General features: G+C 37.8%; 1 protein-coding gene across 2 annotated transcripts in view; it reads left to right on the forward strand.

Annotated features, from left to right (window-relative positions):
* SOHLH2 (spermatogenesis and oogenesis specific basic helix-loop-helix 2) overlaps positions 1-25378 on the forward strand; it is a 46225-nt gene extending 20847 nt beyond the window's left edge. The window contains exons 4-11 of one of the 2 annotated variants that reach the window (XM_011943025.1): positions 66-170; positions 1793-1892; positions 3626-3736; positions 18648-18795; positions 18951-19042; positions 19713-19831; positions 22808-23064; positions 24539-25378. In XM_011943025.1, coding sequence (XP_011798415.1) covers positions 66-170; positions 1793-1892; positions 3626-3736; positions 18648-18795; positions 18951-19042; positions 19713-19831; positions 22808-23064; positions 24539-24559 — 953 coding nt within the window. In that variant the 3' untranslated portion in view covers positions 24560-25378. Of the gene's footprint in view, positions 1-65; positions 171-1792; positions 1893-3625; positions 3737-10371; positions 11569-18647; positions 18796-18950; positions 19043-19712; positions 19832-22807; positions 23065-24538 lie in introns of those variants that run through there. The other variant, XM_011943026.1, reaches the window with a different exon arrangement.
* The last annotated feature ends 755 nt before the right edge of the window (positions 25379-26133 follow it).

Consider the following 26133-nt stretch of genomic DNA (forward strand, 5'->3'; position numbering starts at 1 on the left):
ATACAGTATTTGTTTTTTCTCTAAATAGAAACTATAAGGTCAATATTTAATGTAAAGATTCTTAGGTTGTATTTCAGGGCATGGAACTGATATTGCTTTAACCGAACCACTGACAATGGAAAAAATGAGTACTGTGGTAAAATACTGGAAAACATGTCTCTTAAACACAGGTGAGTAAAAAATTTCCAAAGGTTTGAAAATTTGAATTAAAATCTTTGAAAACTATGCTTAGTATTCTGACAAAAACAATCATAAATAAAGGGAGAAATACATATTCTTTACCTGGAAAAAAAAACAACTACATCTTCAGAGGTTTAGAACGTGTTGCCCAAGGGCAAATACAGTGCTGCGGTAGGTACAGGGTTTTGGGCAGAGGGGTTGGTAGCAGCATTGTGTCACTATTTTTTTTTCTTTTTTGGTAGCCTAGCTACCATACTTTCTTACTCATTAAAATGGAATTAACTGTGCTGTGTCATTGTGTGATTATCTAAAAGCCAGGGGCACTAACCTACAATTGTATTGTACTTTCTACTTTGCAAAACACTTGCATATAAATTATTTTACTTCTTAAAGTTAATAGGGTGGTTGCCCTTTCTGTTTTAGATTTTAGATGCAGAGGATTAATGTCAATGCTTCAATTAGACCTCACATTTCTAAACTCTTTGCCTGTTATATTATGCATATCACCAGTATCTAAACACTTAAACTAATTAAATTACCTTTCATTTGGCTTGTGAAAGGACAGACTCCAATTACGGAAATTAAATTCTACTGGAATCATTATTGGTCAGGGACTATTTTTGGTCACTGTGTGACTATAGTTAACAATACTGTGTTGTCTACTTGAAATTTGCTAAGAGGATAGATCTTACATGTGCTCATCACCAGAAAAGGTAACGATGTGATGTGACGGATATGTCAATTAACTTGTGTGTGGTGATTATTTCACAATATATACGTATATTATCAACTTGACTTGTATACCTTAAGTATGTACAGTTTTGAATGGTCAATTATATGTTAATGAAGCTGGGAATTTTTTTTTAAATAAAATTAAGATAATTTTTTTCTTAAAACGGTCCTGAAAGACACTTTCTGGATTATCCTGATAATGATTATACGAGATTCAGTGTAACAGTCCTTTTTTAATGTTCTTTTTTAATATTCAGATGAGTGCATCTGTTTGTGACATTCCAGTGGCTCCCAGCAGCCCTTGTGGTTCTTCCTGGAAATGGCTAACTTTGGTGACCGAGGGCTTTTGCAACCTCTTCTTATTTGGTTCTCGGTGAAATAGAGCAGCTGCTCATCACCTGCCCACACCCTTCTGTTGGTCGTGACTATGTCAGCTTCCAGTTGTCTCGTCTTTGCTCCGAGGATGAGCAGCTGCAGAAAAGGAAAAAGTTTTTTGTCAGATGCTATATTTTGACAGTGCAGCTGCTTATTGAAGACTCATGCATGTTTTTTGTCTCCTGACATTTACCTATAAATAGGAACTTGATAAGTAAACTCAGTTGAATGTGTTTTAAGCACACCTGTCACTAAGTGACTAGAATCTGGCTTAAAGGTATCCCAGGGTAAATAATATAGAGTATTTTAGTTTTTGCTTTCTAACCTAGGTGGTTTGATATTTCACAAAAATCTATAAATTGCTTTCAGTTTTAAAAATACTGCTTTGTGAAAGCTATTGAGTAAAAGACAACAACTACATTAAGAATTGGGGCTTGTGTGTTTGATTAGCATCATCTCCTTAAGTGGCTTTAGAAATAAATAGTCCCCCTCTCAAAACTTTCAGTTAAGATTGAAAATGCTGCCGAGCCTGAAGAACCTGGATTGCCCCTGCAGAGGTCGTACAGTGAACACCTGGGATATTTTCCTACTGATCTATTTGCCTGGTTAGTTTTTGTTCTTTTTCATAATAGCAATATTTTTAGAGAACTTACTAATTGTGGCTATTTTGTGGAAGAGGGGTGCAGCATTTGCTGTACTTAAGAATCCTGAGCTGGCACCATGGATACACATTATAGAAGTATTCAACTTAATATAAGGAAATACTTCATAAATAATTACATTTGACAACAGGTGAGCAGGTCAAATTGTAAGGCAGTGAGTTCCCCGTCATTGGGGAATGTGATCAGTATTAGAGTCTGTGTTATCACTAAGCAAAGGTAAATAGCAGCAGTGGTATTTAAACTTCATAAAAACAGTGAAATTCCTCAAACAAAAATTTTACATGGAACCCCAATATTTAAACAGACAGGAGCAGCCTCACCTGTTATATACCTACTATTCAGCTTCTTCCTGTTGTCTTTCTTGAACTCGTGAACCTATCCCCCAAGTTATTGAAAATCACCCTTTAAAAAGGATTTGGTATCTTTTACATACCTCATGTAGCTTTTGGAATCTTCTTGTTTGGTATACAAGGCAAGTTTTAGTGTGTGTCTCTGTGTCTCCTTGTGTTTCTCTGTCTCTGTCTCTCATAGATGTTAGAACTGGCATTCAAACCTGGATTGGGTAGGCAGTTGAACTGGGGATCAGACCCTTCCAATGCTAGTATGCTTATAAAATTAAATTTTTGTGAATTTCTTCCCTTCACTTTAAGCTGATTTCCAAGGAGGTTTTAAGTGGAGCCTAGGGATACAAAGAATGGACATAACTGCTGAGGGCATGTGTACTGATGATGGTGAGAATTTTAAGTTAGTTACTTCCAGAATTTGTAGAATGTGGCCATCTACTGTTTTGAACAAGAAAGGGACTTGGCAGTCAGTAAGTGTGGTTAAACCAAAGCTGACTTTGGTAACACAGAGATATCAACAATTGTCTTGGTCGTATTTAACATTTTAATCTCAAAGAGGCTTGCTATATTAACCCCTATCTAGGATATGGGGTGGGGAAAGGTTTTGGAAGGTCTTAATTTTCTTATATTACTTGCAACTAGCTTTCTTTTTTAAAAAGTTTTTATGACTACATAGTATGCATGTGCTTTTTGATCTCTACTCATCTTGAATCCTTCTGTCTTCTCTCAGTATCCTACCACTGTAAATACAATTTTGAAATCAAGTTATATCTCTTAGGATAGAGGAAATAGGATTAGTTTGCAAGTTTCTTAGATCAATATATTTTTAAATCAATCAGAATGCCTGAAGAAGTTCTGCAAAAATAGTAGAGCCAGAAAATGTTCATTAAATGACAAATTTTAAAATGGAGGGAACCTGCGCTTTGCTGGTGGGCTTGGACGAGGGTGTATCTTGTCGTTCTAATTCTTTATGCTTTTTTCCTGTAATGTACCTTTCCTTCTGAAGGGTGAATAAAGTCATATAACATGGTGTGGTCTTAATTGATGAGGTCGGAATGTTTTAATCCTGCTTGTATCTATTGTTACCAATTTATTTTAGAATTTTGATCAGTCATTGCTTTTAGGATGATTTTGATCATATATTCTTTTGAAATTTTGAAATAAACATTCTGCACCAAGTGTCTAAGATAAGGCGTTTTGACACTTATTGCCCCTTTGTATGAAGCAAGAGACGTTGAGAAGCATCCTTTGTTTAGTGTATTGGTATATATTGTTTAATTTTGCCTGACTATTTTCCCTTTTATGTATGGTATGATTTTCTCTTGTTTCTAGCCCTGAATCTTTAAGGAATGGCAATGGGCTTGAATTAAATGCTTCGTTGTCAGAGTTCGAGAAAAACAAAAAGATTTCTCTTCTTCATTCAAGCAAGGAAAAACTAAGAAGGTGAATTTTAATGTAGCACTTTTTAAGCATTATTCTTTTGTAGGGAGAAATTAATGAATTTTATAATTTTTTTGTAATATTGTTAAAAGTATAAGTGAAACTAGTAAATTTAGCAAACAAATGGATGCCATTCACTCATTCAGCCTGGTAGTCATTCAATAAACATTTCTGAGTCTGCAGTGCATGCCAAAGAAGCATTGGAGAACTGAGATAAAAAATAAGTCCCTGCTTTCAAAAGTGTTCTGAGTCTAGTGCTCAGACAGACTTTTAAATAGGCTATTGAGTAGAAAATGATGCTTTTTAATACATGTCATGATGAGAACACAAAGTAAAGACATGAGGAAAGTTTTCTAAGACAGAATAAGGGGACAGCAAAATTTTTCTTGAGATGGAAATAGCCAAATTGAGCTTTTGACACATTGCAATTAATTTGGTTTGGAAGTCAGGGAAGGGTATTTTACATGGAGGGAATAATAGGTGCAGAGGTTAGCAGCCTTAGAGAGTACAGTGAGTTTATGGAACTGCATGTATGTCCATATGGTTGGCCATCAGGTCACAAGGGGGAGGAGGCAAAAGATGAGAGGTAGTAGGTAGGGGCTGGGTATTTCATGCTATGAAATTCAAATTGTAACCTGGTCTATTGGGCAATTGTGAAAGGATTTTAGTGAAGGAGTGATTTGAGGAAATGTACACCTTAGAATGAACACTGTAATAGATGTCACACAGTGAATTACATCTGGAGGCCAGAAGGAGTCTGTAATAAGAAATGATGATTTCCTGAGCTATGGTGTTAGCAATGAGATAGAGAGGAATAAGCCAATTCTAGATGTATTAACTAGGAAGAATCGGCATGAGCATGGCTAAGGATAAGTGAGGTGTAACTCCCAAGTGGATGGTGACACAATCTGCTGACAAAGAAGGACAGTAGAATGGCAGTGTGAGGTAAATGTATTTTTATTTTTAATCTTGTTGAGCTTGAATACCTCTAGATTTAAATGGAGTGCAGAGTTGGCCCTTTGATTCTAGAGAAAGGTCGGACACAGCATTTCTTTGAAGCGGTGGATGTAGGAATGGATATAGAATGATTGTGGGAAGCACGTAGGGAAGGGAGAAAAGAACCTTAAAGAGATTCTCAGTATTTAAGGTACAGGCAGCAGAGAAGGAATCCATGGGGAACACAAAGAGTTACTAAAGAGATAAGAAGAATACCAAGAGGGAGTAGTATTGAGCAGACCAGGGGAGAGGAATTTCCTAAAGGAACAGGTGCTCAGGAGTATCATGTGATGCAGAGAGATCAAGTAAGGTTAAGAGCTGTTAATTGACTATTTGTATTGAGCCAGACCTAGATGTCATTGATCTTGGCAAAAGTCATTTCATTGGTATGGTTACAGAAGAAGCACCATTGCAGAAAGAAAGATGGGAACACAGATGAAATTAAGGTGTGAAGTATTTGCAAAGGGACTGAGGGTAAAGTATGAGATTTTGATAAGAGACTAGACTTTAATATGCTTATGTTACAAAAGAAACAACTGAGAGAGAGAAAGAAGTCTTGAAGATCCTCATGTTCTAGTTATCTGTGGTTGCATAAAAATTAAAACAAGATTTGTTGGATTGAAACAACCACCATTTTATTGTAACTATGTTTTTATGGGTTAACAGTTCCAGCAGGGCCAGCCAAGCAATTCTTCTGCCTATATGACATTAGCTGAGGTACTCATAGTTTTCAGCTGGTGGATGTAGTCAGGAGGGTCCAAGACATTGCATATCTGGACCTTTTGCCGGCATGGTTGGAAGGCTGAGCTCAGTGGGGGCTGTCAACTGAAGCCTTCCCCGTAGAGTAGTTTTAGGGTCATTGGACTTCTTTCATGGTGGCTCAGGACTCCTAGGGAGAGTGTTTCAAGAGACAGGAAGGGGACTCTGCCAGTCTCTTCAGGCCTGTGTCCAGGAATAGGCCCAGTGCCACTTCTACCATATGCTAGTGGTCAGAATCATCATAGGGTCCACCCAGATCCAAGGGGAGGGACATAGACCTCACCTGTCAGTGGGAGGAATGTCAAATAATTTTAATCCCCCGCAGCTGATGAGGCGGTGTTGGTGATGAAGTGAGCATCCCTGAGGAGGCAGAAGGCAAAGGAATCCAGAACCAGGTGGAAGAATATCTCTTCCATGGAAAATGGAGAGGAGGAGTTTAGGCTCAATGTGAATTCACATGAGTTTTTCGATGGGGCCAGATCAGGGAGGAAGTTGAGCAAGTTCTTTGCTGAATGGTCCCCCTCCATCTGCTGAAGATTAGTGGGAAGATGATGGGGTTTGGGCTTGATGGGATGGGATGGCGGATAGGCTACTCTAGCTCTAAAGGGCTTCATTCCCATGACTGCTGCCTTGGCCAGGTCAAGACTTAGGGCCCGCTGGCCAGTGCTGTCCTATAGATCTCACTCATCTGAAGCAAAATGAGAAAAATACAGTGCACTGAGTATTTTTAAAGCTACATATTATACAATTGATATCCTAAGATTATATTCTCCTTACTTTATTAGGTGTTAAAATAATGTTGATATTAGCAAATGATTATAATGAAATGATATGAGGAAACATTTATTCCTTGTTTTTTCACTATTTTTCATGTCCAGATCTAATGTTGGGTCCCCCAAAGTTATGTCATAGTTTTCTTTTAAAAATTTTAATGGTTGATGAAAATTAAAATCTAAAACTACTCATCTAGTAGACTGAAATGATGCTTTGGGGTTGTTCACATCTGTGGCATTATTAGAAGGACTAGAAATCTTTGTTTCTCAAGAAGAGCTGTGACAAGGACCTCCCCCTTTCTCTTTAGAGATTTGCCTGGGAGCTACCATGAGGTAAACATCATCCCTGATTAGTTTTTGCCTTTCCCTCTTAACCCTTCTGACTATGCCTGTGAATCTGAAATGGTTGCTTCTAGTCTGTTTCCTTTCTTCCTCGTCCTCCTCCCCTCACCTGCTTTACATATGGTTTTGGGTTTTTGTTTGTTTTTAAGCAGTAGGGCAACATGATGTTTGCTAATGTTAAGGAAATGACGATTCCGGCCAATATTTTTGCGCTTGGGAAGTTTTTTTCTCTGACACTTGCATTCTTCTTAGTAGAACATATGAATCAAAATTATCAAATTCTTATATTCTTGGTGAAATCCCATTCATTATATATTTGTAAATACATAAACATGTTTTTTTCTTGTAAAGTGTGTATTCTCCAAATGATCATTATAGGACTAAATTTTTGTGTACCCATGAGTCTGACATGATGGTTTAATAATTTTGGGGGTGTTCATTCACTTGAAAAGAAGGGAAACGTTGAGCTTTGCCATAGTGTCCCACAAATGAAGACTTTTCCAGGACTAGACAAGTCTTAAAAATTCAAGAAAGGCAGTTCTTGGAGGGTTTCAAGTTGTATCTGGCCCAGATAACTTTCCCTGTGACTCCTCATTTGCTTGAGACACATTTGTACAGAGGAGAGCCCCAAGTAGACATCCGTGCCTTGTTTCCGATCTTAGACGGAAAATGTTAAGTCTTTTACAGTCACATGTAATGTAAGCTGTAGGCTTTTGTGCATGCTTTTTATCAGCTTAAAAAAAGTTCCCTTCTAGTCCTAGTTTAGGATTTTATCATGACTGGGTGTAAAATGTTGTTGGTCTTTTTTTTTCTAGCTAGTAAAGTGATTATTTCTCCTCTTGTTTGTTAATGTGATTATGACCAATTTTTTTAAATGCAAACTTCACTTTGTCTTAAGGTATAGATAATTTTTATTTATTGCTGGATTAGATTTGCTAATATTTTGTTAATAACTTTTGCATCTGTGTTTATGAAGAATATTGGTTTGAAGTTTTCTTACAATATCTTTTTCTCAGACTGGTCTTATAAAATGAAATGGAAAGTCTTCTGTTTTCTGAAAGAATTTGTGTAGAAATGATATGTTTGATAGGATTCAACAGCGAAGTCACTAGGCTTGGAATTTTCTTCATGGAAAAGTTTTAATTACATGTTCAATTTCTGTAATCATTATAGGACTAAATTCCCTATTTTTTCCTTTTGGTTGTTTTTTTCTGTGTCAGTTGGGTTAATTTATGTCTTTCAAGAAATTTGTCCATTTAATCTTAAGTGTCACATTTATTTAACAACATGATCTTATTATCATTTTAATATCTGGGTCTGTGATGATGGCTGTTTTCATTCCCGGTATTGATAAATTGTGTTTTCTGTCTTGTTTCTTGATTAATCTAGCAAAAAAAGGTTTGTCAGTTTTATCAGTTTTATTGATTTTTTTTCAGTGAAGCAGATTTTGATTCATTGATTTTCTATATTAGCTCTTTTTTTATTTCATTGATTTCTGCGCTTTGTCTTTCTATACTTTGTTTTGTTTTTTTGTTGTTGTTGTTTTTGTTTTTTTTTGAGACAGAGTCTTGCTCTGTCACCCAGGCTGGAGCAATCTTGGCTTGCTGCAACTTCTGCCTCCTGGGTTCAAGCAATTCTCCTGCCTCAGCCTCCCGATTAGCTGGAATTACAGGCGTCCACCACCGCGCCTGGCTAATTTTTGTGTTTTTAGAAGAGATGGGGTTTCACCATGTTGGCCAGGCTGGTCTCAAACTCCTGACCTCTTGATCTGCCCACCTCGGCCTCCGAAAGTGCTGGGATTACAGGCATGAGCCATCGTGCCCAGCCTCTATACTTTGCTTTTAAAAACAAAAAAAGTCTTTGAAAATGTGGCACATATACACCATGCAATACTATGTAGCCATAACAAAGAATGAGTTCATGTCCTTTGCAGGGACATAGATGAAACTGGAAACCAGCATTCTCAGCAAACTAACACAGGAACAGAAAACCAAATACCGCATGGTCTCACTCATAAGTGGGAGTTGAACAATGAGATCACATGGACACAGGGAGGGGAACATCACACACCAGGGCCTGGCAAGGGGGGAGGGGAAAGGGGAGGGAGAGCATTAGGACAAATATCTAATGCATGCGGGGCTTAAAATAGGTGCAGCAAACCACCATGGCACATGTATACATATGTAACAAACCTGCAGGTTCTGCACATGTATCCCAGAACTTAAAGTATTAAAAAAAAAAAGTAGGCCAGGCACAGTGGCTCAGGCCTGTAATCCCAACACTTTGGGAAGCCGAGGCAGGCAGATCACGAGGTCAGGAGATCGAGACCATCCTGGCTAATACGGTAAAACTCTGTCTCTACTAAAATACAAAAAATTAGCCAGGCGTGGTGGTGGACGCCTGTAGTCCCAGCTACTCGGGAGGCTGAGGCAGGAGAATGGCGTGAACCAGGGAGGCGGAGCTTGCAGTGAGCCAAGATAGCACCACTGTACTCCAGCCTGGAGGAGAGCGAGACTCCATCTCAAAAAAAAAAAAAAAAATTTGTAGGTAGAAACTTCTATCACTGATTTTAACCTTTTCTTCTTTTCTAATATAAGCACTTAAAACTAAAACTTTTCCTTTATGAAAGTTTTTCCTTTAAGCATTGCTTCAGCTGCATCTCATCAACTTTGATATATTTCCACTATCATTCAGTTCAAAATATTTTCTCATATCCCTTGGGATTTTTTTCTTTTCACTAGTAAGTCTTTTCACTGTTTAGAAGTGTATAACTTAACTTGAATGTTTGGAGACTTTCTAGGTATTGATTTATAATTTAATTATGTTGTCATCTGAAAACATACTTTGTAAGGTTTCTGTCCTTTGATATTTTCTGAAACTTGTTTTATGGGCCAAAGTGTGTTCTCCCTTGATGAATGTTCCATATGCATTTGAAAAGACTGTATTCTTCTGTTTAGGGGGGTGTAGTATTCTATAAATATTAATGAGGTAGAATTAGTCAATAGTGTCTTGAGGGTTAAATTTTTCAGTGACAACTCTTTTTCCCTTTCTTTTTGAGAGTTTTTGCTTCATGTAATTGGAGATTCTGTTGTTAGATGCCTGTCTTCTTGCTGAATTGACCCACTTATCCTGAGGAAATGATAGTGCTAATTTTTCTATGCTAGTACTCCCTGTCTTAAAAAATCTACTTTGATATTAATATAGCTTTCTTATGATTAGTATTTGCATGGTTTTTTTAACCTGTATATGTCTTTATATTTAAAGAGTTTCCCTTATAAATAGCATGTAGTTGAATTTTGTTGTTATTTTTTACTCATTTTGACAATCTCTGTTATTTGTTTTCATATAATATACTTACTGTTAAGTGCAGTTTTAGGTCCACAATTTTTCTATTTGTGTTCATTAATCTAATGTATTTTCTTTTTCCTTTTTTTCTCTTTATCTGCCTTCCTTGGATTTATCAAGTATACTTTAGCATTTCTTTTTATCTCTTTTATTGACTTTTTAGCTAAAAGTATTTTTTATTGGTTGATCTAGGGATTATGACATGCATCTTTAACTTATCATAATCTACCTTGAATTGATATTATGCCCTTAAAATACAACAGCATATTTCTATTTACCTTCTTTCATTTTTTGTTATTTTTGTCATACATTTTACTTTTACATATGTTATTGTGTTAGTCCATTCTCGTGTTGCTATAAAGAAATACCAGAGACTGAGTAATTTATAAAGAAAAGAGGTTTAATTGGCTCATGATTCTGTAGGCTGTACAGGAAGCATAGCAGCTTCTGTTTCTGGTGAGGCCTCGGGAAGTTTACAATCATGGCAGGAGGCAAAGTGGAGCAGTGTGTCACACAGCAAGAGGAGGAGCAAGAGAGAGAGAAAGGAGAGGCCCCAGACTCTTTTAAACCACCAGATCTTGCATGAACTGAGTGAGAACTCATCACCAAGGGGATGGCACTAAGCTAAACTCTAGGGCGCCCCCATGATTTAACACCTCCCACCAGGTTCCACCTCCAACATTGGGCATCACATTTTATAAGATTTGGAGGGGACAAAACATCCAAGCCACATCAGTTATCAACCCGGCATTGTTACTAGTTTTGCTTAAACAGTAAGCTGTTGTCCAGTTATCTAATACTGTACAACAAATTACTCTAAAACTTGGTAGTGGAAATCAACAAACTGTGTATCATATCTCATGATTTTGTGAGTCACCACCAGTTTGGGCAGAGCTTGGCTCTGTTATTCTTCTCTGTGTGGTGTTAACCATGGCACTCCATGATGTTCAGCCATCAGTTGGCCTGTCTGGAGATTCCAGCACAGCGTCATCCACACATACGGTCTTCTGGAGGATGTGGCTGCAGGTTGTGCTCCAATGGGCTGTTCTTCCCTGTGGTCTCATCACTTCTCCACATGGTATCTCCAGCAAGCTAGAAGGACCTCTTACATGAAGGCTTAGGATTCCATGAGACCAGTATGAAAGCTACATCTTCTGAAATACTGATCCCAGAACTCTCGTGGAGTCACTCTCCAGATATCTTTTGGTTAAAGTAGGCACAGGCCAGTGAAGATTCAAGAGGAGAGGAAATGGGCCCTGACTCTTCACTGGAGAAATAAGTAATTTTCAGTGACTTTAATCTTAACTCTTAACGTTTTAACCCAAATATCAGATTCTTGTTTGCAGTAGAACAGGCTCTTCACTGTACACAAGGTTTTGTCTGAGTTGCAAAAATTCTCTCCCCATGAATTTCCCTGTATTACCATCTTTTGCTCCTGCATTTCTGCACTCAATCTTGGCTGCCACCATCAAAGGGACATAAAGTACAAGGACACTTTTTTCTTGCCTCTGTAGCAGAAATCTTAGCAGTATACAGCTGCTCTGGGCCTGTCAAATAAATATACTATTGGTTTTTAAAACATTAATAAGTTAGAAAACTACCCTTTAATGTATGCCACCATATTTATCCTGTCTTAGACTCTTCACTTGTTTGTGCAAATCATATTTCCATCAGATATTATTTCCCTTTATCTTCATGTAAGATAAAGACATTTTCAGATAAAAGACAACTTAGATATTCTGACACCAGTGGACCTGCAGGGTAAGAAAGCTGAAGGAAATTCTTCAGGCTGAAGGGAAATAATACCAAATGGAAACTAGAATCACTGGAAGGACTACATAGCACCAGAAATGATAAATGTCTAAGCAAAACCAAACATTTTTCATTTTAAACTATTTAGAATACTTAAAACTGTTATAAGCAAAAATTATAGCAATGTATTATGGGGTTTATAATATATGTGGCTATAGTACATTTGACTATTACATGAAGAATGAGTGGGATAAATGCAGTTGCATAACTTCTGCAATTATACATTTTATGTGATGTCATAAAGTATTAATTCTAGACTATGAAAACTTCGGATATATATTGTAATCCCTAGAGCAACCCTAAAGAGATGGGCAAAATGCATTGCTGTGAAGCCAAAAGGTAAATTAAAATTGGAATTTTAAAAATATTTTAAAAAGAAGGAAGGAAAGGAGGAACAGAAGAATAAAAAAGCAAAAGAGACTACAGAGGGAAAAAAGGTATGGTAGACCTTTATCCAGCTATATCCAACTTATAGGCAGAAGTTTTCAGAATAGATAAACAAAACCCAATACCTAGCTATCCACTGTCTATAACAGAGAAGCTTTAAATATAAAAAAATAAATTAATAGAGATATATCCATTGTGGAAACAGGAAGTCTAAGAAAATCAAATAGGCTGTTTTAATACTAAATAAAGTAGACTTGAAGACAAACAGTATTACCTGAGGTAAAGAGGGGCAATTTATAATGATAGAAGCGTCAGCTTCTCAGAATGATATTAAAATCACAAATAGCATGTGATAAGAACTTCAAAATATTTGGGTCAGAAATTTACAGAATTAAATGGGCAAATAGATAATTTAAAAATGATTGCTGGAGATTTAACACTCCTCTGTCAGCAATTTATACAACTGGACACCAAAAAATCAGTAAGCTCTAGAAGATATGAACACTGCTCACCACCTCGATCTCATGAATATTTATAGAGCAACACTCCCAACAGCTGCAGCAGAAGACTCCTTCTCAGTGGCACATGGTACAGTCACTTAAATAGACTGTATACCGGGGGTGATGTAAGAAGCCTCAATACATTCAAAAGAGTTGAATTAAAAAGATGTGTTCCCTTACCACAAGGAAATTAAATTAGAAATCAGTAAGAATAAGATTTAAAGGGGAATCTTGAATGGAAATTTAAAAAAAAAGAAAAAAAAGAAACTTCTAAGTAATCCATGGGTAAAACAAAAAAAAAATCACAAGAAAAATTAGAAAATATTTCAAAGTGAATCTATTGAGAACAGCATATATCAGCAAACCACCATGGCACACTTTTAGCTATGTAACAAACCTGCATGTACTGCACATGTATCATGGAACTTCCAATTTAAAAAAAGAGAATGCAATATATCAAAGTTTTTAAATAAACTACAACAAAGTTTAGTGAAAACACTGTGACTTTAAATGCTTATATTAGATAAGGCAAAAGGCCTAAAAATCAGTAATATAAGGTTCCATCTTAGGAAGCAAGCCAAAGTAAAACAAAGTAAACCCAAATAAGTGGGATGGTGAAGGGGGAGGAGGCTGGGAGAGAGACAGACACAATATATCACAATCATGAATGAAAGAGGGACGATCACGATAGCTACTCTAAATATTTAAATACAAAAGAGTATACTATGAACAATTTTAGGCCAGTAAATTCAACAACTTAGATATACTGGATAAATTCTTGAAAATCACAGTTTATCAAAACTGATACCAGATGAAGCAGAAAGCCAGAATAGCTCTATATTTAACAAAATTGAACTTGTTATCAAAACCTTACCAAAGAGAAAACACTCCAGTGGTTTTACCAATGAATTTCAGCAAGCATTTAAAGAAGTAATACCAATCTTAAACATGTTCTTACAGAAATGGGAGGAGGGAGGAGGGAATACTTCCTAACCCCTTTCATGGGAACAGCATAACCCTAAGCCTGACAAAGACATTATTTATAGAGAAAATTACAGAACAGTATCCCTCATGAACTCAAAAACAAAAACACTTAACGTAATTTTAGCAAATTGAATCAAGAAATATATAAAGATATAATATGACCACATCAGGTTTATCCTAGAAAAGCAAGACCGGTGTGACATTCAGAAGTCAACCAATGGGGCTGGATATGGTGGCTCATACCTGTAATTCCAGCATTTTGGGAGGCCAAGGCAGGTGGATCACTTGAGGCCAGGAGTTCAAGACCAGCCAGGCCAACATGGCAAAACCTCGTCTCTACTAAAAAATAAAAAAATTACCAGGTTTGGTGGCACACACTGTAATCTCAGCTACTCTTGAGGCTGAGGCATGAGAATCACTTGAACCCAGTAGGCAGAGGTTGCGGTGAGCTGAGATGGTGCCAGTGCACTCCAGCCTGGGCGACAGAGTGAGACACTGTCTCACAAACACAACATAAAAAATCAACCAATGAAATTTACCACAATAACAGAATAAAGGAGAAAAACCATGTGATTAACAAATTCTGAAAAAATATTTGACAACGTTCAATATGCCATTATCATTTAAAAAAATCTTTCAGCAAATAGATGTGGAAGACAACTTCCTCAATTTGTTAAAAGGCATCTATAAAAAACTTATAACTAACATTCTACTTAGTGATAACATGTTGACTGTTCCTTAAAAAGATCAGGAACAAACTAAGGGTGCCTGTTCTTACCATTTCAGTTTCTCATCAAATAAATAATCCTAGCCATTGCAATTAGGCAAGATAAAGAACTAGACATACACATTAGAAAGGAAGAAGGAAAACTGGCTTACTATATGATTGGGTATAAAGTCAAAGTCCTAAATCATTTACAAAACAGTTACTAAAACCAAAGAATGACTATGACAGGGTTGCAGAAGATAAGGTACAAAAACCAACAGTATTTTATATGTTAACAGCAAATAATTATAAAGTGAAAATATAAATATGACACTTAAAGTAGAATAAAATAGCTTTAGGATACTTAGGAAAAAATATGCAAAAAAAAAAAAAAAACCCAAATGATCTGTACATTGATCAGTCAAAATGTTACTATCAAAAGTTAAAAACTAAGTCATGCATTATACCATAATGATGAAAGACTCACCATTGTTAAGATGTCAGTTCTCACCAAATTGAAACATTATTTGAATCCAAATCATAATCCCAGAAAGTTTTTTTCCATAAAAGTTGACAAGAAGATTTTACAGTGTATGAAAAGGACTTAGAATATCCAAAGCAATTTAGCAAAATTACAGTAAAGTAGAATAACTTAAACTATCTTGACTTCAAGACTTACCATAAAGCTACAATCACCAGTAGGCAACTGGTGTAAAAGTTAACAGATAGATCAATGGAACACAATAGCCCAGCACTGGATCCATATATTTATAGTTATTTGATTTTCAACAAAAGCACCAAAGCAAATATTTTGGGACAGAAAAACCTTTTTAATAAATGATGCTGGAACAACTAGATATCTGTCTGGAAAGAGAATCAACCTTGACCCCTTACCTCACACTATATAATAAATTTAATTCAAGATGGAACATAGTCAGAGCTGTACTATAAAGCTAAAATTATAGAACTTCTAGGATGACACTATATGACACTATTCAGTAGAATCTTCTGCTGTGTTAAAAATTATATCTTCATCATCTAATACAGTAGCCAGTAGCAACATGTGATTATTGAGTATTCGAAATGTGACTATTGCAACTTAGGAAATGAATTTTTAATATATGTAATATTAATTTATATTTATTGTATTTAAATAGTCTCACGTCTATTGACTACTGTATTGGACATTACAGTTCTACAAGAAAATAGGAGAATGTCTTCATGAGCTGAGAGTACAGATGTTCTTTAGACAGGACAGAGAAAGCAATAACCATGACAGAGAGAGAGTAAATAAATTGGATTTATCAAAATTTAAAACTTTTGCTATCAAAAAGTTTTAAGAAAATAAATATGAAAGCCGCAGACTGGGAGAAAATATTTGCCAAACAGATATCTGACAAATCCTGGTATCCAAGATATTCCAAAGAACTAATAAAACTAAAAAATAAAAAGACCTGCAATTCAATTAAAATGTAGGTAAAATGTCTGCACAGACACTTCACAAAGGAAGCTATACCAGTGCCCAAAAGGCACAGGAAAAAGTGCTCAACATCATTAGCTGTCAGGGAAATGCAGATTAAAGCGTAATGGATAGGCCAAAATGCTAAAATGAAAACTGACAATATTAAATACCATTAAAGATTTGGATCAAGAGGTCTGATACACTGATGGTGGAAGTGTAAAATGGTACTACTTTGGTGTGATAGAAGTTCTGCCAGTTTTTATAAACTTATAAAATGGCCCATCATTTCTATTCCTACATATTACCCAAGAGAAATAAAACCATGCAGTCACAAAAAGACATCTAGAATGTTCTAGCAGCCTTATTTGTAATAACCCAAAACTAGTAACAGTTCAAGTATTCATCAATAAGAGAATGAATAAGTAAGCTGTGGTATATTTACATACTATGGAATACTGTTGCTGAGTAAAGAGGAACAAACTGCTGATACGGTTAGCCCCATTGATAAATTCTAGAAACATTAAAACTGAGTGAAAGAAGCTTTACAAAGAATACATGCTGTAAGATTTTATTTGTATGCTATTTGAAGACAGGCAAAAGGGATGTGGTATGGAAAAAAATATCAGAATTGTAGTTGCTTTATGGGGTTAGGGGATGGTATTGACTGGGAAGAAACATAAAGGACTTCCTGGGGTTGTGATGATGGATTTTCATGTGTGATTAGGATTTTCATTACATATGTATTTCAAATACATACAATTGTTATGTATTTGTCCAAACTCATAGAATGGGACTCATTGTGCATTTTTGTTTTATGTGGCATTTACCTGAAAATAAAGTAATTTGAGCTCTAGCTACTGATACATTTAGGAGTGTAATATGCTTATGTCTACAACTTACCTTGCTTTAATATATGTAAATATGTTGATGTATGAACAGTGGGATGACACATACATAGTAAAGCAGATACTGGTTGACTATCTCTAATCTGAAAAGCTGAAATCTGAAATGCTCCAAAATCAAACTTTTGCAGCACTGACATGAGATAGTGACACCTTTTCTTTCTGATGGTTCAGTGTGTACAAACTTTGTTTCAGGTACAAATATTGTATAAAGTTACCTTCAGGCTATATATATATTATAAAACATAAATCAGTTTTGTCTTAAACCTTGGGTCCCATCCCCAAGCTATCTTATTACATATATGCAAATGTTCCAAAATCCAAAAAAAGTCTGAAATCTTAAACACTTACCCAGGCATTATGTGGAGGGATGCTCAACCTGTACAGTAAATGTTAACTGTAGACTCTTAAGTGGTGAGTGTATAGGTGTTCACTGTATAGTTCTTTCAGATTTTCTCTATGTTTGAACATTTTTCGAATGTTGGAAAAATTTTAATAGCATTTTAATAGTTTCAATTATGAATGTGACGTATGCCTGGCAAAAAATATTTGGAAAATATAGAAAATAAAGGGAATAAAAAGGATCCATCATCCAGCCATCCAGAAATAACTGTACTGGATGTTTTTACCTTCAGTCTTTTTTCCTAGGCTTCATTTTTACTTTGTTTAGTGGCTAGAATTATATTTTATATGCTGTTTTGTGCCCTACTTTTCCCCAATAAGCTTTATAACATATCACTTCCACTGCCAGGTGACATTCTACTGAACTAATGTACTGTAGCTTACTTAAGGCATCTTCTTATATTCAGTATTGTTTTCCATATTTTTCTAATATATTGCTCTGATGGGTTTCTGTGTATACACACTGTGCTCTGTGTTTTAGATTCACTCCTTAGGATGGATCCTTGTAAGTGGAAGTATCATGTCAAAGGGTGTGAAAAGTTTCAAAGCCCTTCAGACGCATTGTCAAATTGTTGACTCTTCTAGCCTCCCCTTCCCAGAATGGTTCCTAAGACGCCTGCGCAGACACCCCAGAGTTCCTCAGAGCTCAGCGAGAACACCATTTGAGTTACTCATTGGCCATATGTCACACTAGGTTTTTAAATCTAATTTCTCTGCCATTCTGGTGTTTACAGACGTTTAGTAACTTGCCTGAGGTTCCAGTTAGTAATAGCAGAGCCACCATTCAACCTTGTAGATGTCAAGATAGTATTCAGCACAAAACAGGGGCTTAAAATTGTTTATTAAATGAACACATGGATAAATGAAGCCACCAAAGGCTTAAGTCAGTTAGATCTGCATTTCCCATCCCCCTTCAGAGCTGTGAAAGTCAGGTTAATTTCTTTCTGATACCTGCATCTTGGTGTACTCATTCTGTCTGTACCTACCTCATGTAAAGGAAGCAGCCTTCTGGTTTTCTTTTTGCTCAGGCCATGATGTCATGTGATACAAGATGCTAGCTGATCTGCTGTTGGAAATGTGGTCTAGGTCCCAGTGACATGAAGGTCCTGACTGCTCTTTGCCTTCTAGGCTTCTAGAGTGAATTGCAAAAGGATTTTTATATCATGTACAATGCTCTGCTGGGAGGGCAGTGTGGTCCGCACGTTTCCGTAGGCAGCAGGGGGTGGGAAGGGTGCTTGCCTCAGTGACTGGGCATCCAGCGTTCTGCAGCAGGCCTGAGGTGAGAGAGCTGGGGCTGCCGTCAGCACACACAGTGCACTTGGGCAGTGGTTCTTTGTGCAGTGGTATGTGTGGGTACCCCAGGAAGCTGGGATTTCAGGGGCTGTGAGGGCTGCTGGCTTGTAGGGACACCGCCTTTCTCTGAAATGGAGACTGCGTAGGGAGGGGGTGATTCTTTTTCAAACAGACCCAGGAGGAAGGGTTGTTTGGGTACAAGGAAGAAAATGAGACTAATTATTCTTTATGTATTGCAATTCTGTGTCCAGAGAAAGAATCAAATATTGCTGCGAGCAGCTGCGTACGCTCTTGCCGTATGTAAAGGGGAGAAAGAATGACGCGGCTTCAGTTCTTGAGGCAACAGTTGATTATGTGAAATATATCCGGGGGAAAATCTCTCCAGCCATTATGGCCCAGGTATTTGACTCCCAGAGCTTTGAATTTTATCCTTATAGACAATGCTTTAATACTACAATTTTACTTCTTTGAATTTTTTATCATTGGAAAGTAAGTGTCTTTGTTTGTATGTAGAAATGTCAGTATCTACCTAAATATATTTCTGTATTTTTTAGATTACAGAAGCACTTCAGAGCAACAGGAGGTTTTGTAAGAAACAACAAACAAACATCCAGCTGTCTGTCCCAGGCACTGTCATGGCACAGCGGTATGATAAGGGCTCTCGCGAATCTGAAGTCTGCTAGTTATTTTCCTCCCACGTTGATGCTAAACACGTAGACAAAAACTGATCGCATCTGCAGTGAAAGCGCAGGGGCTTATTAAGGGTCAGTGAACTTCTCTAATTGCCGATGTGTATCATTTCGTTGCAGTGATAAACACAGGTAATATTCTCAGGTCCATGGTTTTTTCATCATGTGACTCACCCTTGCTTCTCCTTTTGTTATTTCTGAGGTTCTTAAAATTGGGGCTTTCTCCCTTGTGAGTGTAGGGATGGTGGCAGTCCAGCAGGGACGCGATGGCTTCTGGTGTTCCTCTATCCGGGAGAGGTCTCGGGCCCTGGAGCTGTCCAGCCCTGGTTCAACTAGTGGTGCTTAAAGCACGTCACTAGTGCCAAATGTGACTTCCCAAATGATTAGTTCCTTCTGTAGGTTGATGAGAATATGTAAACAGAGAGAAAGTGTGGAGAAAAACACATCATTCCTGCACATCCTCAGGAATCATCGTGGGTCTTGTGTTTTTGTTCATATGTAAATAACCCATAGTTGAGGCTTTATCAGTGTTTTTAGAACTTGAATGATAAAAGGGCAGTTGAACTCAGCAATGTTCACATTGTTTTCCTTGAAACATATGCAAAGAATTTTTTCTGTCCTTTCAAGGGAAAATAGTGTGATGAGCACTTACTCCCCTGAGAGAGGGCTCCGGTTCCTGACTAATACGTGCTGGAATGGGTGCTCCGCCCCTGACGCAGAGGGCTCTTTGGATGAAGCTGTGAGAGGTGAGCTTCACCTAACATCTGTGCCACTTACAGGGGGACCTACACTGCCTTGCAAACCCCCAGGCTCCTGTGCATTCACCACCAGGGAATCCAGGAGAGCTGACGAGTCCTTCTGGTGTTGTCAGCCTCAGGTACACAAGGTGGCTACAGGTATTTAAATAGTGTTATGTCAGAAACTGGGCTCAAAATTGACTGTAATTACCAGAGAGCTCGTTTTGTTGATAGATGATAAGCACACTGGTGACTTTGTTTATAATATAAATAGAATCTCAGGGGAGGTGAAGTGTTCATATTATTTCAGCACTGACTGTATCCTGAGCATTTAACATATTTATTTGCTTCCTTCATGCCTTTGCTTGCATGTCACCTCTCAAAGAGGTCTTCTCAGCCACCCGGATAAAACTGCACATTCCTCCCTACCATAAACATGACGCAAGGCACTCCTCATCCACTTTCTCTGCTGTATTTGTCTTGATAGCACTCACTGCCTCCTGCTATTCTTTACTCATGTGTTTTGTTTGTTGCCTATCTTCTTCCAATAGAATATCAACTCAATGAAGGCAGGGAATTTTTTGTCCAGTTTGATACATTGCTGTATTTCTAGTACCTAGAACAATGACCAACACACAGGAGAGGCTCAAGAAATCTCATTATGTGAATATTCATTGTGGAACAAATGCTTTCCCACTGGGAGTCATGTTTGTTATATGTGCTATATAAGCCTAGACATGCCCATGTACTTGAAACAACAAGATGGAAAAAAATAGAGGAAAAGAACACAGCTAGCGGTTTGTGACTTTTAGTATTCCTGAAGGTGAAGTTACTCCCCATCTAGAAACCAGGAAGGTATGGACCTCTTGACCTAAATGTTAGATGCTAGATGACAGGACTGCCTGTCTCCTCAGCCTCTCAGTCCTAGATGACACTTCTGACTTCCTCCAACAGGCTCTGCTCTCACCAAGTACCTCCCTTGTGCCAGGAATGTCCTTCCTCCCTCACCTGCCCTGGGCAGCACCAAGTCCGTCCCTAGTTCTCAGCTTAAATGTCCCTGCCTCAAAGATAGGGACACAGAGATGAATGAAAGGCCGTTCTTGTTCTTATGAAGCTCACAACTTAGTGGTGGAAAGGGTCACAAAAGACAATATGGCTCACACAGTCTTGTAAGTGCTGTAGTAGAGGCACTGTGCATAGATGGGGATGTGGCGGAAGCCATGGGAACAAATGAAGGGTACTCAGGGTGGTGTCTAAAGTCAGAAGAGAAGGGGCTCCCAAATAGAACCCAGCCCTGATTCTTCATATCACCAAAGAAGCTTCAGGGTTATTTTAGTCAATTTAGACTTTTCTCCTGACTTAGAGAAGAGAAGAGAGGATAAGAGGAAAAAAAAAAAACATTGCCATAAGCCGTGGTTAATCTACTTAAAGTAGCGGTGGCTGAATGTGATATGGAATGATTAAATCAGCGTAGATTAAATCAGATAGAGGTCAGGCCACAGGCATATGCCTGTCAATGTAATTTTTTGTACATACAATACTCTTTATGTCCTGCAGACACTCTGAAACATTTTGTGGCAGCGAGTTCAGGCCTTTCTATGCCCCAGCATTTCGAGGCACTACCTCCCGTAAGGAGACTGATCTTGGGAAGCCAGAGATATGCTAGGACCATAGACCTGTGGCATGTTCAAACCCTAGGAGGCCTTGAAGGTTAAGGAGTCAAAACTCCCATTTTTATTTGATGTAAATACATTTTTGCATTTGAAAACCAGTGCCGATCCTTTACTAACCTGGCTAAGATCATCACTGTGTTCATTTTCTGATGTATTTCCTTCAAGTCTTCTTCCAGGTATATTTTTCTATGGTAGTAATCATTGGACATCCATTTTGTTTCCTGAATGTTTTTACTTAACTTTGTGTCATACATACGTATATTTGTTGTTATGTATCACTCATCACTATTTTAATGGTTTTAATCATTTATCAAGTGATTTATAGAGTCATTTTCTTAGCCATTTTCCAATCGCTACATTTAGCATTTGCAGTCTGGGGGGAGAGTGATTTTTTTATGTCATGTGATAGGAAATATTTTCCCATATATGAGATTTTCTGTATTTTGGACTTTTCCTTGGACTGGATTCCTGGAAGAGTATGATGGGTTCCTGAAAGAGTGTGATGGGTGAGTTAGAGAACAGAGAACGTGAATGTATGGATAGCTCTTAATGCATGTTGCCAAGTTGTTTTGGAAAGAGGATCGGAGGAGTTCAATCAGTTCAGTCTTCCAAAGTTCACTTTCACTACCCGCCTCAGGAAATTGAAGGCTGGAGAAGTTAAACGACCACCCGAGGTCTCCAGGTTTCTGTGCTGGGCCCGATCTGTAGCACAGACATGTTTTAATCTTGTCAGCTTGCCTTTTTCTGTTCTTTTTCATAAATCTCTGTATATATTTGCTTATTTTTTCACAAACATTTCAGATACATTTGTATTTAAAGTAGACGTACCATTATATTACCTTCAATATTATTAATGTCCAGTAGAAAATAAATATTCGTGGTATTATTTGAGGTTACATTGTTAATATTATATATTGAATTTTTTCTTCTAGTTACCATGTAGAATACAGCTGTATACTGATATTAACCATTCTGCTGAATGGAGTTGTTCTTTCCAACCTTCTTCCTTCCTTCAGAGAGAGTCAATTTTGATTGACATGCACGTTCACATACATCAAAAGGCACAGGGATCTTCCGCTTCTCTAAAATCTGTCTTTTAATGACACATGAACACTAATTTATAGTGTGTGTATTGCACTAAATGTCACAATTAGAAAGTTCACTTTGTTTTTCCATCAGCATTCGGGTGTAGCGGTAGCACAGATTTGTAATGCGAGGAAATGAAATAGCGGGCAGTTTAGGTCAAATAACAGTCGTTCCGAATTACAGAATTGTGGATACTGACCCATATTTGTTTTCTTTCTCATTAAAGTTCCGTCAAGCTCCACCTCAGAGAATGCTATTGGTGATCCATATAAAACTCACATTCCCAGTGCAGCACTGTCTCTGAATTCCTTGCCTACTGTCAGATACTATTCTAAAGTCACCCCTTCCTACGATGCAACTGCCATAACAAATCAGAACATTTCAATTCATTTACCTTCAGCCGTGTCCCCGGTCTCAAAGCTTCTCCCTCAGCACTGCACTTCTGGGTTGGGCCAGACGTGCACTACACATCCCAACTGTCTGGTAAGTTTTCAGGGGTCCATGGATCAGATTGGACCCTTTCACTCCAGCCAGCAGAAACCCCTGACCTGCATTTTGTTGTTGCAACTCTGGTTGGAAGACTGGGACCTAAGGGCTTGATTCTGAGTCTCTCTAACCTGATGGGTGAAAAGGAGATGCAGTCGACCCGTGCTCTCGCTCCCCATGCTGCAGGGCTGGTGTCTCAATATCCAGAACCACTGAAGCTGGATGGGACTGTGCTTGTTTGACAGTGACAGGTAGAATCTGATCTCCCCTAGCACTGATTCCCCTCTGTCCCCCTGCTTCTACTCAGACCTTCCACAGTGGCATATCCCACTTTACCACCCTCATCCTCAGCTGGTCCCATCACTAACTGCTGCTTATCTCTCAGGTGGGCAGCGTCACTCACACTCATCAAAAAGCTTTCTTTCAGTCGCCAACCAGGCTGGTTTCAGATACCAGGTGTCTTCATACAGCAGATATTTACTGAGCACCCACTATATTCTGACACTGAGCTTGTCATTGTGCTAAGAATGTAGCATACAAAGGTAGACACGATCCCTGCCCTCATGCAGCTTTAGTGTTAAGGGGATGCAGACAAAGAAGCAGAAATTACAATATGGTTGAAGCGGGTAGGAGGAGTGCCCCACTGATGTATCAGCTAGATGTGGGCGAGGTTAGCGACTGCTCGCCCCTGGAGAAATGCCATCTATGCCAATCTCTAGCTGCTAAGAATTAGCCAGGTAGAGGGGTGAGGAATCGGAAGTGAGGAGACAAGAGCAGTCCTGGCAGATGGACCAGCATATGAAACAGTCATACCTGCATTGTTTGGAAGAACTGTCTAGTGCTAGAGGAAGACTCAAACTAGATTGGCCTACTTAAAATGGACTTCTGTTAATTTCAATGTAGTTGCTAATACTTTTGCATATTAACAGTAGCCAACATGTTTTGAGCACTCAATAATAGTGCCAACTACTCTATGTACTTAATGCGCATGATCTTATGAGAATCCCTGAAGTGATCCTTTGAAGGTAGATACTGTTATAATCTCCATATGACATCTATAAAATGGGAATAATAGTGACCTTCCAAAAGATACTTGTAAGAAAAATATTCTAAAGAGAATTGCGAAGAAATGTTAAAATATGCAGTGTCTACAGATATCATAATGTTGCTAATGATCATTAGTATTCCAATAGGAAGGCTAGGGTAAATGAAAGAAAAGATTACAATATTATTATTTTTTAATTGTTGACGTGTACTTACTCTGTGTGGGTTTTGTTGAATTGTTGTGAGAAAATAATTCCTTTTAATAAGAGGACGTATTTTAAAACCTGTAAGCTTATTCACCTGAGGATTTCACATAGTTTTGCAAATCATTTCGGATTGTTTTATGATATAGAAAATACAATCATGACATTATGAGTAAGAATGGATGAGGATTCAATTAATGTGGATTTTTCCCCCTTCTTTGCAGCAACAGTTTTGGGCATATTAAAAGCACATGTTTGAAATTCACACTCTCAACCACCTACTGGGCGCAGTTTGACAATCTAGGAAAAGTGGAACAAAGAATGATTTTGAAAGCTCCACCCAAAGACCTAATATCAAAAGAGTTGGCATGGTTTGGCTTCTGACAAATGCACTCAAAGCTTCTGCAGTTAGAAAGACCGGCAGCGAAAAAGCTGGCCGCACACTGTCACTCATCTTCATACACACTTGGATCCCCGCCAGCCAGAGAGCTATGAGAACACATGGCCTCAGTGACCTACACTCTTTCTTCTCAAAAAATATTCCACAATTTGTGAAAAAAGCATGCTATAAGGAAGATCCATGTAGACACGAGAAAATGATAAGATTGGGAAGGTGTGTTGATACCTCATGTCACTGAGTACAGATATTGCAACTTGATTCTTATTTTTAATATCCCTGTGAATTACTGTCACTCATTTCTAGGTGGTATCTTTTCCTTATTTGACATTTTAGAGAGTTTCCTTCTTCATTCACCATCGAAACTAAGATACAGAGAGAGATGCTGAAAGGGGTTTACCTCCCTACTTGACTACTAATGGATAAATTGATGTGTGCTTTTGCATTTCACAATCCGTTGAGTGAAACGATGGCTGATAGGTAAATGTTTCTTTCTGGACCTTTAGTTACAGACTAGCAGGTCTTTTGTTTTTCATCTCTTCCTCCCTATGGGTATTAGAAAGGACAGTTGAAACTAAGGGGGAAAAAAGGTTTGTTTTATATTTCACTGAATTGTTCTTATACGTACATTTTATTATTAAATAAAATACTCAGTTTTCACCCTGAACATTGTAATCCATTTTTGTTTTGTTTAATAAATATCTGTTCTCTCTTTTAGTAGTACTATGTAGGGAATTTAATTTCCTAGAGTTTTGAGACGCTTAAAAATTATTGTAGGCATAGCCTAATTCTCATGTCAAACTGTACAGCTTTTGTTTGACGATACCAAAATGATGGAATCTGTAGATGTTTGACATACTTTATAAAGGAACAAGAAGTTTCCAACTAAGGTTTTATTCTTATTATTAAAAACAGGTGCTTGATTCTTCATTCTCTTTCCTTTAGAAATAATTGCTTTCACTTTAGAAGAGAACCTGTTGAGGTATTTTGGACACTAGGACTGCTGCCTATGTTCCCAGCTGGTCTTAATCGTTGCTGGCACTTTCGCTTTGCACCAGGGTTTCTTTATATCTCCATGTGGGCTATGAGAGAAGCCTGTGACTGGGAATTCTTCAACAGAGGACCTAAAAGGTGTGACCCCTAGAGCCATCTCTCTACTTGCTGCTCTCTCAGTCCCCTTTTCCTTTCAGCATAAAGAGGAGGCTACCAGATCGATCGTTAGAGCTCTCTGCTTTTCGAGGCTGGGTCCCATGATCCTGGACTTCATGCAAGTAACGAGAATTTCATTTTTAATAAATTACTCTCTTCCAAGTGAGCTCAACTCTTAGCCAAGGAAGAAAGGTTAGTTGGGTTTCACCTTGTAGAAAAAGAGCAGGATTTTCCTTGTAAAATCAAGTTGGCTGGTTATGAGACAGACAGTTG

The sequence above is a fragment of the Colobus angolensis genome, unplaced genomic scaffold, assembly GCF_000951035.1.
Source record: "Colobus angolensis palliatus isolate OR3802 unplaced genomic scaffold, Cang.pa_1.0 Scaffold214, whole genome shotgun sequence".
NCBI lineage: Eukaryota > Metazoa > Chordata > Mammalia > Primates > Cercopithecidae > Colobus > Colobus angolensis.